Source organism: Argopecten irradians, chromosome 15 (assembly GCF_041381155.1).
Source record: "Argopecten irradians isolate NY chromosome 15, Ai_NY, whole genome shotgun sequence".
NCBI classification, from domain to species: Eukaryota; Metazoa; Mollusca; class Bivalvia; order Pectinida; family Pectinidae; genus Argopecten; species Argopecten irradians.
The window spans coordinates 26,741,137-26,760,755 of NC_091148.1; the positions used below are offsets into that span (position 1 = coordinate 26,741,137).

The following is a 19,619-nucleotide window of genomic DNA, read 5'->3' on the forward strand; positions in this document are numbered from 1 at the left end:
ATTGATTGATAGGGTATATTAGATATATTAATTGTTAATGTCTAAGAGCGCGCTGATTAGTAGCGACACGTGCACGTGTTCCATGCGATACACCCCTACAAGTATATACCCGACCACGTGTACTCCATTGAGAACATTCGCCGTGTGTATGTCTGTGTGTGTATTCACCTTGATACCGAGGCAGGGGTCAGAGTTGATCATGTGACCAATATTTGTTGAATAGAAAATGAAAGTTGACGGTCAGGATATTGAGTGTCATAAAACTTCAGGTTGTGGACCACACGCAAGGTGCGACGACGCACGATATCTGCACGTACAGGTAAATATTGCAGTCATCATTTAGGGTAATAGGTGTACATTCATACATACTCAATGTAACTGTAAAAATTCCTGAGATGTCACGCACGACTGAGTCTGATCACGTAAGCGTGCACGATATCGATCGATATACGAACGTCAAAAGATCGGGTGCATCCGTACAATGTAGAACGAGTAAATAATAAAACGTTTGTCACATGGATATTACAAGTCGTGACAGGGTGTGTGTTCCCACAGTAATGGGTAAATCTACTGTCTCGGGTTTTATATTTGTTACATTAATATTCCCTATACATTTTGTATTATCTGATTATCATTTTTTATTGTACATGCTGAACACGTGCGATTGTATGTTAGATCAAGGACATAGATTATCACTTATAAATCCTTGTGATTGGATGCGTCATGGCTTCAAGAATCTAAATTTCAAAAAAAATTGTCGGTCGTTTGAATCAGTTTATAATTAATCTCGGAACAATATTAAATGAACATTATATTGCACATAAAATACTCTGATATTTGGAAGTATGATGTTTCAGAAACATTTTTTTTATGTCGGACACCCAGTAACCAAAATCAGCCACTGTAACTCTGTCAGAGGTGAAGGGCAATTAGTAGCTATAATGTATGGTAAGCTGTAGTGGTAGAATGTCTCCCTAATCTCTCTTCTACTATGACCCTGAGATGAAGGTCTGGTGGTAGAATATCAGACACCCTAACCACTTAGCCACTGTGACCCAGAAGTGGAGAAAAAGTGTAATATATCAGACACCCTAACCACTCAGCCACCATGATCCGGAGGTGAAGGGCTAGTGTTAGAACATCAGACACCCTAACCACTCAGCCACCATGACCCTGAGGTGGAGGGCTAGTGGTAGAATTTCAGACACCCTAACCACTCAGCCACCATGACCCTGAGGTGAAGGGCTAGTGGTATAATGTCGGGCACCTTAACATGTCAGACACCTATTAACACTCAGCCACTGTGACCCTGAGGTGGAGGGCAAGTAGTAGAATGTCAGACACCTAACCACTTCAGCCACTGTGACCCAGAGGTGGAGGGACTAGTGGTATAATATCAGGACACCCTAACCACTCAGCCACCTGTGACCCAGAGGTGGAGGGCTGGGGATAGAATGTCAGGCCACGTGACCCTAGAATATCCAGCACCCTAACCACTAGCCACTGTGACCCTGAGGTGTAGGACTGGTAGTTATATATCAGACACCCTAACCACTCAGCCACCATGACCCAGAGGTGGAGGGCTAGGGATAGAATGTCAGGCACCTTAACCACTTAGCCACTGTGACCCTGAGGTGTAGGACTAGTGTAATATATCAGACACCCTTACCACTCAGCCACCATGACACAGAGGTGGAGGGCTGGTGGTAGAATGTCAGGCACCTTAACCACTTAGCCACTATGATCCAGAGGTGGAAGACTAGTGTTAGAATATCAGACACCCTAACCACTCAGCTACTATGACCCTGATGTGGAGGGCTGGTGGTAGAATGTCAGACACCTTAACCGCTCAGCCACTGTGACCCAGAGGTGGAAGACTAGTGTTAGAATATCAAACACCCTAACCACTCAGCCACTGTAACCCAGAAGTGGAAGACTAGTGTTAGAATATATAACACCCTAACCACTCAGCCACTATGACCCAGAGGTGAAGGGCTAGTGTTATATATCAGACACCCTAACCACTCAGCCTCTGTGACCCTGCAGTGGAGGTCTTTATGTAGACAAATGTAAGCTGTAGGCACTCATGCAGTCTCAATTTCTATTTTGATAAACAATGTCTTTGTTAGTTATTATGTCAAAATCTTTTTGGATGCTGGATAAAAATGGAAATCTAGAACATTTGATGAAATCTGGAATTACCCCATCCACGACCAAACTTAATTAAAACTCTCCAGGGACATGTGCATCGCTGGTGGTTCTACGATGCTCAGCTTTTGTAGCTCGTCCTGCAGCGCTTGGGTCTATATCCAATATAAGTTCCATGTACTCTGTATAATCTACTGTATGTATATGTATGTTGGTGTGTGGTATGTACAAATTAGGCTCACCTATGTGTAACATATGGCCGAAAAAATTTATTTTTATTTGGTTGTAGATTAATTACATATTAAGTCCACAGTGCCTAGTGAATTCTTTAAAGCACATATGCATGAATTCATTTGATTGTGATTAGGAAAAAAATATAATACTGTTATTTCAGTATAGTTCTCATAAACATATCCCTCTCTGGCTCTGTTGAAATGTAAGCATCCTCAAACGCAAGTTGTCAAGATCTGAAGACAGGAGGCTCAGTGGTGCATATATATATCTCATCGTTTATCTTAAACTTAAGGAGAGGAGAACCTGATACACACTGGGTATGTAATATTTGATATTATTTTGTTATTGCTAAGAAATCTAGTTTTACTTGCTGATTAAGTGTAACAACTACGTCATGGTCTTGCAGGAGTATTATGGAAAATACATTGGGTGTAATAATGCTTATTTGTATAATTTGGTTATTAAAGATGCTCCACCGCTGACAAATGGTATTTTTTCACTATCAAAAACAGGAGCAGACGATTTCATATTTTTCTTCAATTACAAAAGTTACTTACTTTACACCATTACCACCATTGAAAAGTTTGAACTTCTTATTTTACTTCAAGTTGAAAATGTAAAAAATAATTAATTGCATCCCGAAAAAAATCCGTGGCACTATATCCTATATGGAATGAAGTACCGATTGCGCATGCACCAAAGGCAAAATATACAAGATTAAACACCAATTATTGTTCTAATGATGAATGCCATTTTTGCTCTGTCGGTGGTGGAGCATCTTTAAATAAAATTATGCTGTCCCATTTTTGTGTCGCCTGCAACGCATGTGTGACACATACAGGTATTACTCTGTCGGCATCGGCAGGCGTCTGGGAAAATAGTTTCCGTGTGATAACTTAATTGTCCTATCTCATCCAAATTTGGTATATTGCTTTGATGCTGGTCAAAACCTGTCAATATTTGCAAGAGTTAGGGGACTTTAAAATCGTCAAAACAGATAAATCCATAAATCAATGCTCGATAACTTTGTTTTATATTAATGATATCTCAGATTAGTTTGATACTTGTCAAAATCTGTCAATATTTGCATGAGTTTCGGGACTTGATAACTTCACCTAATTATTAACAAGATTTTCAACTGTGTATAACTATTGTTTTAAATTGCTGTGCAGGCGACACATCCACTTCTGTAGAATTCTTGTTTTTCCTTCTTTGTATATCAATAAGATATCTATAAATGACAATGACAGTTAAATTCTCACTTGTCTATGGTGCTAACCAGATTTTTGAAACTATACATGAGGATGATAGCAGTATTTATTTTGTGAAGGAAAAGGAGAAGTTTGTCCTTCAGTATGTAGTTATATTATAGGTCCCTGCATCAGAGATGATAGGAGCACAACCACTTACAGTTTCCATTGGGTGTGAGACATTAAACATATTAACTTCAGCTAAATGTCAACTGACCTGCTGGATCAGTGGCAAGGTTTGATTTTATATCAAATACTTGTCTATATGGAAATTCATACCTGGCTATAGTTGTCTGTCATACTATAAAGTAGGTCACTATGACCTCCATTTTGAACTTAAACCTACTTAAAAGAAAAAGCTTGCCTCCACAGACTTTTTCTCTTATTTAAGTTAATTGTCTTTGAAACTTCATGTTTTAGTCTCATGTTTCAAATTAGAACATTATCAACACTTTAGAATTTGTACTTGTGTTCTAATGATTTGTATGTGTGTTTTGATGTTTGGTACATGTGTTCTGATGTTTTATACATGATGTACGTGTCTTCTAACGATATGTACGTATGTTCTGACTGGTTCCATCTTTTCTGCAAACCCTAAATAGTTGTTAAGAAATTTTGCGACTTCCCTATGCATTGAAGTATAAAAGATTTATGTAATACAGATCTGTGAATTGCTAGGTCAACATAGTCATACATAACACCATGCACACTTGGATAATGAGCTGATGATAGAGTCAGTGATGAAAGGCTTTATCACTGATATAAAACGACCCATCAATATCCTCCTGATAATGTTATCGCAAACAATAGAATACTTGTTTACTCAAGGATCCGCTACAAAGACCACATGGTCTATTTGTACAGATCTAGCATTTTAACATTCCTTAAATGAATATTAAAGACCTTCCAATTTTTTTTTTCAGGAGAGATATATACAGGTGTGGGATATAAATGTACAACTTTTAAATAGGGTCATATGATTATGAGGATAGGTGTTAATGAGATATTTACTGTAAAGATGTTGTGTATTTACATGTCTCTTGAGAACAGTCAAGGTCATTTATGAGGACAGGTGAATCTGCTGCCTAAACATATAAGATCTTTGAAGAGTTTGGAAATGGAAATTGTTTGTTAGCTACTTACGAACATTTTGATACAAATTTGTAGATATGTGATGATCAGGTGACTGTTTATGACCCATGGGCCTCTTGTTTGACAAGTATTATAGGACATGTAGGTTCTCCAGCGACCCCCTAGTCTGGTGACAATCTGTTTTACAGTGCAGTGTGTTCCATTGTGACAATTGGTTCACCTGAAACTTAATACATGTCTCAGTAATGTATGGTCTGTTATAAAGCATTAACTGTATAGCATTCATAAATAGCAATTGTAATTTAATATTTAACTTTCCAGTACATCACAAGTTTATAAACGTGGTCTTAGCTATTTGTCTGTTATCAAAATTATTTCAGAACAAATAATGCTGTAGTGTAGCAGGTACAATCAAACCTGTCTATAAAGATCACCCAATGGACAGTCAAACCTGTCCATAAAGACCACTCAAGGGACAGTCAAACCTATCTATAAAGACCACCCAAGGGACATTCAAACCTGTCTATAAAGACCACCCAAGGGACATTCAAACCTGTCTATAAAGACCACTGAAGGTACAGTCAAACTTGTCTATAAAGGCAACCCAAGGGACAGTCAAACCTGTCTATACAGACTACCGAAGGGACAGTCAAACCTGTCTATACAAACCACCGAAGGTACAATCAAACCTGTCTATAAAGGCCATTCAAGGTACAGTCAAACCTGTCTATAAAGGCCACTCAAGGTACAGTCAAACCTGTCTCTAAAGGCAACCTAAGGTACAGTCAAACCTGTCTATAAAGACCAACGAAGGGACAGTCAAACCTGTCTATAAAGACCACCGAAGGTACAATCAAACCTGTCAATAAAGACCACCGAAGGTACAATCAAACCTGTCAATAAAGGCCACTCAAGGTACAGTCAAACCTGTCTCTAAAGGCAACCTAAGGGACAGTCAAACCTGTCTCTAAAGGCAACCTAAGGTACAGTCAAACCTGTCTATAAAGACCAACGAAGGGACAGTCAAACCTGTCTATAAAGACCACCGAAGGTACAATCAAACCTGTCAATAAAGGCCACTCAAGGTACAGTCAAACCTGTCTCTAAAGGCAACCTAAGGTACAGTCAAACCTGTCTCTAAAGGCAACCTAAGGTACAGTCAAACCTGTCTATAAAGACCAACGAAGGGACAGTCAAACCTGTCTATAAAGACCACCGAAGGTACAATCAAACCTGTCAATAAAGGCCATTCAAGGTACAGTCAAACCTGTCTATAAAGGCCACTCAAGGTACAGTCAAACCTGTCAATAAAGGCCATTCAAGGTACAGTCAAACCTGTCTATAAAGGCCACTCAAGGTACAGTCAAACCTGTCTATAAAGGCCATTCAATGTACAATCAAACCTGTCTATAAAGGCCACTCAAGGTACAGTCAAACCTGTCTATAAAGGCCACCCAAGGGACAGTCAAACTGTCTATCAAACCTGTCTATAAAGGCCACTCAAGACAATCAAACCTGTCTATAAAGGCCACTCAAGGTACAATCAAACCTGTCTATAAAGGCCACTCAAGTACAATCAAACCTGTCTATAAAGGCCACTCAAGGTACAATCAAACCTGTCTATAAAGGCCACTCAAGGTACAATCAAACCTGTCTATAAAGGCCACTCTCAAGACAATCAAACCTGTCTATAAAGGCCACCCAAGGGACGTCAAACCTGTCTATAAAGACCACCCAAGGGACAGTCAAACTTGTCTATAAAGACCACCCAAGGGACAGTCAAACTTGTCTATAATGGCATCCCAAGGGACAGTCAAACCTGTCTATAAAGACCACCCAGGGGACAGTCAAACCTGTCTATAAAGACCACCCAAGGGACAGTCAAACTTGTCTTTAAAGAACGTCCAATGGGACAGAGAAAAATGGTTTTTATTGCCAGTTAGTCTCTTATATAAATGTTGAGTTGGGTTTGTCAACTGGAACCCTAGAAAAGTGGTCTTATTACTGGAGCACTCACCCTGTGAGGTTGGCTCTAAGTTCTGTCCCCATCAGGCAGAGGCACTGCTGAGAACTGCCTAATTACTGCCTAAAAATCGTGGGACTGCTACAAAACTGCCTAATAACTGCTTATATTAGCGGTTAAGTTTGACATGCATTCTTGTCATATGATCACTATTGAAGTATGAAAGCTCCTGTCCTGTTTACTACCAGGTGGTACCCATACAACTTACCGATCTCATTATCATTTGACTCAGACAAATTCTCGCCAAGAATATGTTATAGACCAGTCTGTGAGGATCCATTATTTATATCAATGTTTGTTTACTGGGGTGCATGTATTTATCAACTCGAATTTTCTTGTAGCAGGCTTAAACTTCAATACATGTATTTACATTTGTACTTAGTTGCATCAAATTTTATTATACCGTATTCTAGCAGCAACAGGCCTTCTACCCTGGAAATAAATGATGGTACTTTAAGCAGAGGGGTCTTATCACCAAATGTAACTTTATTCATACCCCATCGTTAGATTTGCAGCAAGCGTAAATTAAGAAGTGGCATAACATATTGTCAGTGGTTCAATATGATAAGGTACCATATTGCAAAAAAAAAATTGTTGAGATATTACAGAGAATATATGTATATGTTGAAGTAGAACATGCTGTACAGCTTCCGATTAATAACTAACATGAGTGAAAAGAATATCACACATACAGCATCAAATTACTGAGAAGAAAACTTCGAAGATCAGTACAGACGTATATAAACAATTTCTGTTTATAGATTTTTTAGACTATTTATAATGATAAACAGCTTTTGTACCTATGATTGATAAAACAGGCTTCACATGAAGTAATCACATGGGTGATAGTATGACCATTGGGCTTTAATAACAAACATCATTGGACTGACTGATAGTGAGGTTCACATGACAGTTAGAGGGTCACAGGCGGTGACTGACACAGGTAGGGGAAGGACATGACCAGATTTATCCTGGTAAACACCCTCTAGTTATGACAGATGTATTAGTACAGAAGTGAAATTCTGCTTTAGCGACCACCTCTGTATAATGACCACCTTCTTAATCAGACCACTTTACTACGGTCCAATTTCAGCACAGTTGGATCCCATCCTTTGTACGAAGACCAACTGGCCATGGCTATAAAGATCCCCTTTCCTTTGGGTGGTCTTTATAGACAGGTTGGTCAGTGTTTATTTGTTAAAAACATTTATGTATGAAGTGTTTTTGGTTTGATACATTTAACATCCTAGTAACAGTTAGGGTCATTGTAGGAAGTGTAGCTTACAAATTGACTGATCACCAGGCAGTACATATATGTGTAGCCACACCTCATGCTGGCAAATGCATGGGTGTACCTACATGTATATTCAATATTGTGGCAAATGTCATAGCATTCACAATACAACATGCAAAATTACAAGCTGTTTGATTGACAGATGGCAAATTATCAATGATCATCATGAACAAAAAATAAAAATCTGATTTGGTTGGTGCTTTCAATTGGCAGTTGGTAGAGTGTTAGGTTCAACACGTAAACTAATGCAGTAGTACATGTTTATCTGGTATTGTGTAACACCGCCAGCAGCAGTACTAGTAGGTAAATCTGAAAAAAATGCAGTATCAGGTACTTATGATAAGGGAGTGATTGTTTACCTGTTTACTGTTGTCTTCAAGGTAAGGAATAGATTGACAGTTTCACTGATAGTCTTGTACTGTACCAGCACGTAAAACATACCGTGTGTAAGTATTGTTTTTTGTTGTTGCATTAAAACTTTGTGTGGCTTTACATGGTTTCAAAAACTACATGAAATCTATATCTCTTTGGGTCATGAGATTGAACCCCATGTGAAACAGTTGCCGGATAATGGCCGCTGGTTGGTGTTTTTCGCAGGGTTCTCCAAATTTCCTTCACCATCTTTAAAACCTGGCACATTCTTATATGACCCTAGTGGTTAATAGGACATTAAAACTTATCCTGCCTCAAACAAGAATCTTGTATTCCTGTTGGTTAAAAAGACGTCACATGATATCCAAGATATAGTCGTATCAGGTTAGCAGAAATCATATCAGGTTTGGACGATAGAGTTATCGTTCTTTGCCCCTAACGTCAATAGCAACAAGATGGCGGTCAAGTAACGCCTCGCGACGACGGCACTCAACGAGATGGGGACAAAATGTTTGAATGATAGCGCTGATGACCACTTTCAAAGCAAACCGAAATTGGCAACACTTATTTAGGATTACTTAACAGAAATGGACCATGACAATGTATTCGAGTCATTCAATGAGGTGAAAATTGCTTACGTTTTGAGTCGTTTTGCTTTCCTTACATAATGCAATTTGCAGTTACTTCATTGAAAGGGTCTTTGAAGGGATAAATAAGTTACACAATTTGTTAGTGACCTAATACGGAAAAATATTAGGTCTAAAATAATCATGTATCAGGCTCGGCTTCGCCCGATACAAGTTTATTTTAGACCCAATATTTTTCCATATTAGGTCACTACCAAACTGTATAACTAATTTCATCTAACCAAACTCCATGTGTTTCCGTGGCTCAGTCGATAGAACCGCGTTGAGGGTTCAAATTCCTGGTTGAGACACTCAATCTCACTGTACTCAGTACATTTTCTCCATCTAGCTACATCAAATAAGAAAAACATTTCATCCCAGAATATATACATAATGGTATATAATATTTAGCTGTGAACTATGAGTACGATAACTATATCCAGGAAAACTGTTTTTGATCTAAGATCCTGGAAATAGCCGTACAATTTGATTAGCTTATTTAAAAGTTCGCCAGAATGTGACCCGAAATAGGATGTAGTTAAATCCTTTATGACACTGAGGGAGTACAACAATCAGTATTCTAATCCGATCAGATCAATCAATATGTTTGATATGTATATATATACATGTAAATTCTTATAGAATATGAATTTTTGCAATTGTGTAGAAGAATTCCTTGTTTTCTTGATTTCTGTAATGGTTGTAGATCATGGTAATTTACATGCTGTGATCACTCAGTAGGGTTGTAGATCATGGTAATTTACATGAAGTGATCACTCAGTAGGGTTGTAGATCATGGTAATTTACATGCTGTGATCACTCAGTAGGGTTGTAGATCATGGTAATTTCAATGCCGTGATCACTCAGTAGGGTTGTAGATCATGGTAATTTACATGCTGTGATCACTCAGTAGGGTTTTAGATCATGGTAATTTACATGCTGTGATCACTCAGTAGGGTTGTAGATCATGGTAATTTACATGCTGTGATCACTCAGTAGGGTTGTAGATCATGGTAATTTACATGCTGTGATCACTCAGTAGGGTTGTAGATCATGGTAATTTACATGCTGTGATCACTCAGTAGGGTTGTAGATCATGGTAATCTACATGCAGTGATCACTCAGTAGGGTTGTAGATCATGGTAATTTACATGCAGTGATCACTCTGTAGGGTTGTAGATCACGGTAATTTACATGCAGTGATCACTCGGTAGGGTTGTAGATCATGGTAATTTACATGAAGTGATCACTCAGTAGGGTTGTAGATCATGGTAATTTACATGAAGTGATCACTCAGTAGGGTTGTAGATCATGGTAATTTACATGAAGTGATCACTCAGTAGGGTTGTAGATCATGGTAATTTACATGAAGTGATCACTCAGTAGGGTTGTAGATCATGGTAATTTACATGAAGTGATCACTCAGTAGGGTTGTAGATCATGGTAATTTACATGAAGTGATCACTCAGTAGGGTTGTAGATCATGGTAATCTACATGAAGTGATCACTCAGTAGGGTTGTAGATCATGGTAATTTACATGCTGTGATCACTCAGTAGGGTTTTAGATCATGTTAATCTACATAAAGTGATAAGTCAGTAGGGTTGTAGATCATGGTAATTTACATGAAGTGATCACTCAGTAGGGTTGTAGATCATGGTAATTTACATGCAGTGATCACTCAGTAGGGTTTTAGATCATGGTAATTTACATGCTGTGATCACTCAGTAGGGTTGTAGATCATGGTAATTTACATGCTGTGATCACTCAGTAGGGTTTTAGATCATGGTAATTTACATGCTGTGATCACTCAGTAGGGTTTTAGATCATGGTAATTTACATGCTGTGATCACTCAGTAGGGTTTTAGATCATGGTAATTTACATGAAGTGATCACTCAGTAGGGTTGTAGATCATGGTAATTTACATGCTGTGATCACTCAGTAGGGTTTTAGATCATGGTAATTTACATGCTGTGATCACTCAGTAGGGTTTTAGATCATGGTAATTTACATGAAGTGATCACTCAGTAGGGTTGTAGATCATGGTAATTTACATGAAGTGATCACTCAGTAGGGTTGTAGATCATGGTAATTTACATGAAGTGATCACTCAGTAGGGTTGTAGATCATGGTAATCTACATGAAGTGATCAGTCAGTAGGGTTGTAGATCATGGTAATCTACATGAAGTGATCACTCAGTAGGGTTGTAGATCATGGTAATCTACATGAAGTGATCACTCAGTAGGGTTGTAGATCATGGTAATCTACATGAAGTGATCACTCAGTAGGGTTATAGATCATGGTAATCTACATGAAGTGATCACTCAGTAGGGTTGTAGATCATGGTAATCTACATGAAGTGATCACTAAGTAGGGTTGTAGATCATGGTAATCTACATGAAGTGATCAGTCAGTAGGGTTGTAGATCATGGTAATCTACATGAAGTGATCACTCAGTAGGGTTGTAGATCATGGTAATCTACATGAAGTGATCACTCAGTAGGGTTGTAGATCATGGTAATTTACATGCTGTGATCACTCAGTAGGGTTTTAGATCATGGTAATTTACATGAAGTGATCACTCAGTAGGGTTTGTAGATCATGGTAATTTACATGCTGTGATCACTCAGTAGGGTTGTAGATCATGGTAATTTACATGAAGTGATCACTCAGTAGGGTTTGTAGATCATGGTAATTTACATGAAGTGATCACTGCGTTAGGTTGTAGATCATGGTAATTTTACATGAAGTGATCACTCAGTAGGGTTGTAGATCATGGTAATTTACATGAAGTGATCACTCAGTAGGGGTTGTAGATCATGGTAATTTACATGCAAGTGATCATTGATCACTAATTACATAGGGTTTTAGATCATGGTAATTTACATGCAGTGATCACTCAGTAGGGTTGTAGGTCATGGTAATCTACATGAAGTGATCACTAAGTAGGGTTGTAGATCATGGTAATCTACATGAAGTGATCACTCAGTAGGGTTGTAGTCATGGTAATTACATGAAGTGATCACTCAGTAGGGTTGTAGGTCATGGTAATCTACATGAAGTGATCACTCAGTAGGGTTGTAGGTCATGGTAATCTACTTGAAGTGATCACTCAATAGGGTTGTAGATCATGGTAATCTACATGAAGTGATCACTCAGTAGGGTTGTAGATCATGGTAATCTACATGAAGTGATCACTCAGTAGGGTTGTAGATCATGGTAATCTACATGCAGTGATCACTCAGTAGGGTTGTAGATCATGGTAATCTACATGAAGTGATCACTCAGTAGGGTTGTAGATCATGGTAATCTACATGAAGTGATCACTCAGTAGGGTTGTAGATCATGGTAATCTACATGAAGTGATCACTCAGTAGGGTTGTAGATCATGGTAATCTACATGAAGTGATCACTCAGTAGGGTTGTAGATCATGGTAATCTACATGAAGTGATCACTCAGTAGGGTTGTAGATCATGGTAATCTACATGAAGTGATCACTCAGTAGGGTTGTAGATCATGGTAATTTACATGAAGTGATCACTCAGTAGGGTTGTAGATCATGGTAATCTACATGAAGTGATCACTCAGTAGGGTTGTAGATCATGGTAATCTACATGAAGTGATCACTCAGTAGGGTTGTAGATCATGGTAATCTACATAAAGTGATCACTCAGTAGGGTTGTAGATCATGGTAATCTACATGAAGTGATCACTCAGTAGGGTTGTAGATCATGGTAATCTACATGAAGTGATCACTCAGTAGGGTTGTAGATCATGGTAATCTACATGAAGTGATCACTCAGTAGGGTTGTAGATCATGGTAATCTACATGAAGTGATCACTCAGTAGGTATTGTAGATCATGGTAATTTACATGAAGTGATCACTCAGTAGGGTTGTAGATCATGGTAATCTTACATGAAGTGATCACTCATTAGGGTTGTAGATCATGGTAATCTACATGAAGTGATCACTCAGTAGGGTTTTAGATCATGGTAATCTACATGAAGTGATCACTCAGTAGGGTTGTAGATCATGGTAATTACATGAGTGATCACTCAGTAGGGTTTTAGATCATGGTAATTTACATGCAGTGATCACTCAGTAGGGTTGTAGATCATGGTAATTTACATGAAGTGATCACTCAGTAGGGTTGTAGATCATGGTAATTACATGCATGTGATCAGTCAGTAGGGTTGTAGATCATGGTAAATTACATGAAGTGATCACTCAGTAGGGTTGTAGATCATGGTAATTTACATGAAGTGATCACTCAGTAGGGTTGTAGATCATGGTAATCTACATGAAGTGATCACTCAGTAGGGTTGTAGATCATGGTAATCTACATGAAGTGATCACTCAGTAGGGTTGTAGATCATGGTAATCTACATGAAGTGATCACTCAGTAGGGTTGTAGATCATGGTAATCTACATGAAGTGATCAGTCAGTAGGGTTGTAGATCATGGTAATCTACATGAAGTGATCAGTCAGTAGGGTTGTAGATCATGGTAATCTACATGAAGTGATCAGTCAGTAGGGTTGTAGATCATGGTAATCTACATGAAGTGATCACTCAGTAGGGTTGTAGATCATGGTAATCTACATGAAGTGATCACTCAGTAGGGTTGTAGATCATGGTAATCTACATGAAGTGATCAGTCAGTAGGGTTGTAGATCATGGTAATCTACATGAAGTGATCAGTCAGTAGGGTTGTAGATCATGGTAATCTACATGCAGTGATCACTCAGTAGGGTTGTAGATCATGGTAATCTACATGAAGTGATCAGTCAGTAGGGTTGTAGATCATGGTAATCTACATGAAGTGATCACTCAGTAGGGTTGTAGATCATGGTAATCTACATGAAGTGATCACTCAGTAGGGTTGTAGATCATGGTAATCTACATGAAGTGATCACTCAGTAGGGTTTGTGTCAAACCCAGATCTTACTGTACAATGTTCTGCTTCTGCTTCAGTTGTAATATAAACATAGATATACTGACACATCAAATATAGTTATTTAGTAATTTTAACCCCACAATGAAGTTTCCTCTTCCATGTGTCCATGGGAAATGTCAGTTGTTATTAGTTAAATCAATATTAATGCTGCTCTAGACACCAAACAAATTAGGACATTTTTAAACCACAAAGGAAAGTACTAATGTACTCGAGAGATATCAGGTTATATATGAGTCTGATATACTGCATTATGTTTAGATTAATTGAACAAAAATAGCTCTTTATAGGTCAACTTTAAATAATATCAAAATAGATTGATGTACCGGGTAGGTTATGATATATGATACTAATGGTTGATCAAGAAAACAATTTATTGAAAATCTACGAATTACTTGTAGGGGATACTGCTAATAGCCAGATATGGTACCGCAGATCAATTCAAATGTAATCATGCCTATAGCTAAAAAAAGATCAGATTTGTTTTGTACACGGGTATCTTCAGTGTGGACACTGTTATGGACTGGGAAAATTATCATGCTTTTACCTATAAATAGAACACTAGTCTATTTAATGTATTGTAAGACTTAGTGCTGTAAACGTTTTCACGTTTGAATGAACACAGATAAAAAGTCCTTGGTGTTTACAAAAAATAACTAGGACTTTTAGGGTATGGGCAAGATTTGGAACGAATTTGAGGATCCTGTCATTTCTAAAATAGGAAGATGTGCCATGTATTATAGATCAACTTACATCTAACAATCATGAGATGTGATTTTCTACCCAGTGGTTGTGTGACATCTTTGGATCATGCTAATATTAGACTCTAAAACTTCCTTAGGACTAAATGTCTATACATAGGTAAGCATCCATTTGATTGCTTTCATATAACAGGATCAATTAAAAGCAACCAGGTACCTAAATCATTTGAAGTGAATTTCATGACATCATAATCCCTAGGAGGTGGGATTAGTCGACGGGAAATTGTACTTTACCCACGTTGTTTCGGGATGTATTGGTAGAGCATCTAGTTTGTGTTTGGTTGGTTCCGGGTTCGCACCTCCGTCATTTTGGCCCTCCGCTGGTTTGGCCGTGCATTTTTCCTCTCCTACATTTGGTGCCTGTGACTAAACGTGCTTCAAGCATTGGTGTTATATGCTGAACAGGGGGATATCCATCCCTGGGATGTGTGATCGAATCTTTAGGTTGAAGACTGAAAAAAGAAGGGAAGTGAGAGTAATAGTCTTGATAGAGACGGCATTCGCAGTTTGCCAGGTAGCTCAGTTTTGGTAGAGCATCTTGCTATAGTATTGGGAGTCCTGTGTTCGAATCCTGTTGTAAGTTATACACTAGAGTAGCATCTTTATAATTATTATATATGTTTCCAACTTTATAATAATTATATATGTATCCATCTTTATATTAATTATATGTATCCATCTTTATAATATTTATGTATGTATCCATCTTTATAATAATTATATATGTATCCATCTTTATAATAATTATATATGTATCCATCTTTATAATATTTATATATGTATCCATCTTTATAATAACTATAATATGTATCCATCTTTTACAAAATTATTGTACAAGGCCATCAATCAATCTCAATCAATCTCCAAAAGAAATCAAATGCCTGGTAAAAAAACCCGACGGTTTTCATAATTTCCAGTCTGCATTTATTTCAAGGGAAGTGGAGAGAGGTGCCTATTGGGCTGAGTGATGGGGGTGCTTAGGTAAAATATGTCATACAGTATGTACTACAAGCAACAGAAAATAATTATGATGTTTTGGACCTAGAATTAAGGATATACATACTACAGCAGAGAATACTTAGTTATGTAGGACAAATTTGATTTGCATGTCTGGTCGGGAAATAGAACACTTTTTTTGTAACAGCAAGTTCTATACTATGTCACCCAGCCACTTACCTGGTATAAGGTAATGCAATGTAAAATGAAAAAACAGATGTAGATTGAAGATGATGTGTATTATCAGATTGATTATGACATAATAAAGAGATATAGGACTGATATTAGCTTATACAGGTCATGTGACAAGTATACAGGTCATGTGACAAGTGGTATGTCTAATGATAAACCAGTATGTTTGTTTAAAATATGATTTCTTGTATCATGGAAATCATAGACATCTGGACAAGAGACATGATTGAAGAAATTGGGTAAGTTTTATGGTTGTTAAGCAATAAATCATTATCAATTAGTTTTTATACAAATTAATAGATTAATTAACCTTGCATTTTGTCAATTAAATATATATTGATTGGTATTATAAAAAAATAACACATATATATATATTATATGATTATATTATCATATGCATGGTAGTCAATGCTGTACCACAAAAATTAAATTATAAAAATGTAATCATCTAAATGAATGTGACATTTTGTTGATTGATTGATAAAGCTGTTAACTCAAAACAATTAGTTTTCCAAATACCTGGCAGGTTGAGAATAGCCTGCAAATGTAAAATGTGGTTATCATTCCTTTGGGTAGTCATGTGATGTCATATATGTGCTACATTATGCCCCCTTTGAAAAATTGTCTCGGTGCACACTTTTCCTGTATAATTTAATTTACAATTCAAACATTTGGTAAATTGTTTTCAATGAAATTAAAAAATAGTGACATCAGAGCTTAAAAAAAGATTAATAAATAAAAAATAAGACTTTTCACTCAAACAACATTTTCTTGATAAACAAAAGGCACTGGATACTCTGATTGGGCCTGTAACATAATGTGGATACTCTGATTGGGCCTTGTAACATAATGTGGATACTCTGATTGGGCCTGTAACATAATGTTGATGTTGCAACCAAGTCTGTTCAAAAGAATGACCTTGACATTAATTCAAGTCACAGGGGGTCAAAAAAGTCAAAATCTTTAAATGAATTTTTGTCATCAATATCTAAGAGGCCTAGAGACTTTAAACTAGTGTATACTTTGAACATATTGTTTTGTGCCAATAGACAGATGTTACAGTGGGTTTTTTGTTGTTGATGATTAATTTCGATAAATAATGTGTAACCTAAGATAATGTAATTTATTTCATTCTATGTATACAGATAGATGGTTCTGGAGGATTATAGGACATCATCTTGGTCACCATGGCAGCCAGCTCTGTGGAGACCAAACCAGCTGCCCAAGTATTCCCTGTGTCGCCCCTCTGTACGGCGAACAGAACCCCGTCACAAAGTCCATCCAAGCTGTCGGTACACTCATCTAGTGCCGACGTACATCCATCTGAAATCTTGCCACAAGATTACAACGGCAATGTGAGTCTCTCTGTGAGCCCAGCGTTGCATGGAGGTGAGGATTCTACAATGGACATTATGGGTATCAAGATTGGTATGATAATTGACCTTGACAATCCCGCAGGTGTGTCATGTGACTTCTGTGGAGGGAATTACAAAGACGACGTTTGTAAACAATGTTTAAGAGTGAACCATCCAAAATATCAGCCCATGAACTCTGACCGTCCAAAATCAGCACCCCCATATAACTGTGATACATTAAAAGAGACATCGTGTAAGTGTGATTGTAAATCAGGTGATGAAGATATTATTCAGAATTTACGAAACAGTAATTCAGGCCCAAAATCTTTATTAGAAAACTCAAAACATTCCGGTTCACATAGAAAGTCACATTCCAAGAAACTTAAGCGGACTGGTTCTTCACGTAAACACAATGGAAAGAGAACTGCTTGTTCAGTTGATACTTCAGGGTCCCTGGACAACACTCAAGACAACAGAGATACTAAACATGTTCGTAAATTTCGCTCAAACGACCCGTCAAATGCAACAATAGGAACCTATCCCCATACGACGATCTCTGTAGGAACAGGCAACAAACACCAATCAGAGAGCTTGTTACATACAAGTCAAGAAGATATTCCGGGACTTACTCCAATTCTACAGGAAGAAAACATTATGGACAGAAAGAAAGACGACAATGATGAAGTGTCGAATACACCAAACGGTGAGGATCCAGAGTATGTACAAATCCTCAAAAACGAACCTGAAGCAACATTTTCACTTCGAACTTTAACGAGGAAACAGAAGTGTATCGTGCTAAGTTTCTGTATCGTTGGATTTGCGAATTATCTTTGTCTTTCCCTGATAGCTCCATTCTTCCCTAAAGAGGTAAGTTGTGTCATATTTTGATATTAAGATAACACGAAACAGAACACAAGTACAGTAAATGTAGAAATTTACGCGATGGGGAAATTTTCGCTAATTACGTGAAGGTCGCTTGTTCGTAAAATTTACCCCGCATGTAATATTTTGTACAATTATCAACTTAGTACAATTTCAACAGAATATTCAAATTAAACCTTTGAATCAACAGAGATACATTGTGTTTAAGTGATTTGACATAAAGAAACACAAGTATGAAGATTTATCCATCGCAAAAATAATAACACTGTGAAAGTTTTATGTTTGTGAATCATGAAATTAAGGATACGTGAGAAGATCTAGTCTTACAGTTTTCTATGATGGCTAAAGTCTTTGGAATGATTTATACTGTGAAATCATTTATTTTTGCTGTTCCCTTACCCGAGTCAAAGTCACGCACGTTAAACAAATGCAATACATAACCACTGAGGAGTTGATGAAATTATTTTCAGACAAGAACATGCATCTAATAATGTTACCACAACTGTAAGAGCGAATTTGAGTAGTTCTAGACAAAAAATGCTTTACAACACAGGCAAGGTTCAGGGTTCGGCATACAAGGCTATGTGTAATGGCGATTGAACATTTCACATACATTTGACTGCAGTGGGCTTTTCTGACATATCACAGTAAAGCCAACTAATCTAATTTCCATTAGAACTGGTTTGTTTCCGATATATGTGCAAGTTTTAATGAAGTCTTAGAGCGTTTTTCGTCCACTTTAATTAATCCTGCACACTGGAATATGTGGGCTAATCAATGTAAAATAGCTAAAAGTTATGGAAAAAAATTTGAAATGTGAGATACCAGTATTTCAAAGCAGATAGGAATATTGATATGTGAACTATGAAATCATATAACTATGACCTTGACCTTTAGCTGTTCTTATAATTAAATGACCTTAGATGTTCTGAAATTGGATGTTAAGCTACCCAATTAAAGAACCATGAGATTGGAATGTAATGCTATGACCTTGACCTTGAAGGTAAGGTATGACCTTGCCCCTGAATTGTAATAAATTGAAAATTAATTATAACTGACCTTGACCTTAAATATCTCATTGACCATGACCTAAGATAGACATGCTAATTATAGTACATTATTTATTATATAGTTCCTCTGATTCAAAGGCTGTGAATGGTGAATGAGTTAGATGTGTAATATGTGTAGAAGTTATAACAGAGAGTATACATTATATATACGGGTTGACTTTGCACGACCAGTAGCCCGGTGTCATGCATAAAAAGTACCCCCCTACCAAAAGGTATCCGGATACTTTTTATGCAGGAGGTACATCTTATGCATGACACTGGCAGCCCAGGGCAGTCAAAAAATAATTGGCGCCCAAAATGTCAAAGTGCAGTTGCCCAGCAGGCTGCCAATTATATTCCAGCCATTTACATGCTTTTATTATTATTA

General features: G+C 37.4%; 1 protein-coding gene across 1 annotated transcript in view; it reads left to right on the forward strand.

The window, feature by feature from the left end:
- The first annotated feature begins 196 nt into the window (after window positions 1-196).
- LOC138308731 (uncharacterized) overlaps window positions 197-19,619 on the forward strand; it is a 37,125-nt gene continuing 17,702 nt past the window's right edge. Inside the window, exons 1-3 of the mRNA XM_069249757.1 lie at window positions 197-319; window positions 2,543-2,699; window positions 17,091-18,167. Coding sequence (XP_069105858.1) covers window positions 17,133-18,167 — 1,035 coding nt within the window. The 5' untranslated portion in view covers window positions 197-319; window positions 2,543-2,699; window positions 17,091-17,132. The remainder of the gene's footprint in view (window positions 320-2,542; window positions 2,700-17,090; window positions 18,168-19,619) is intronic.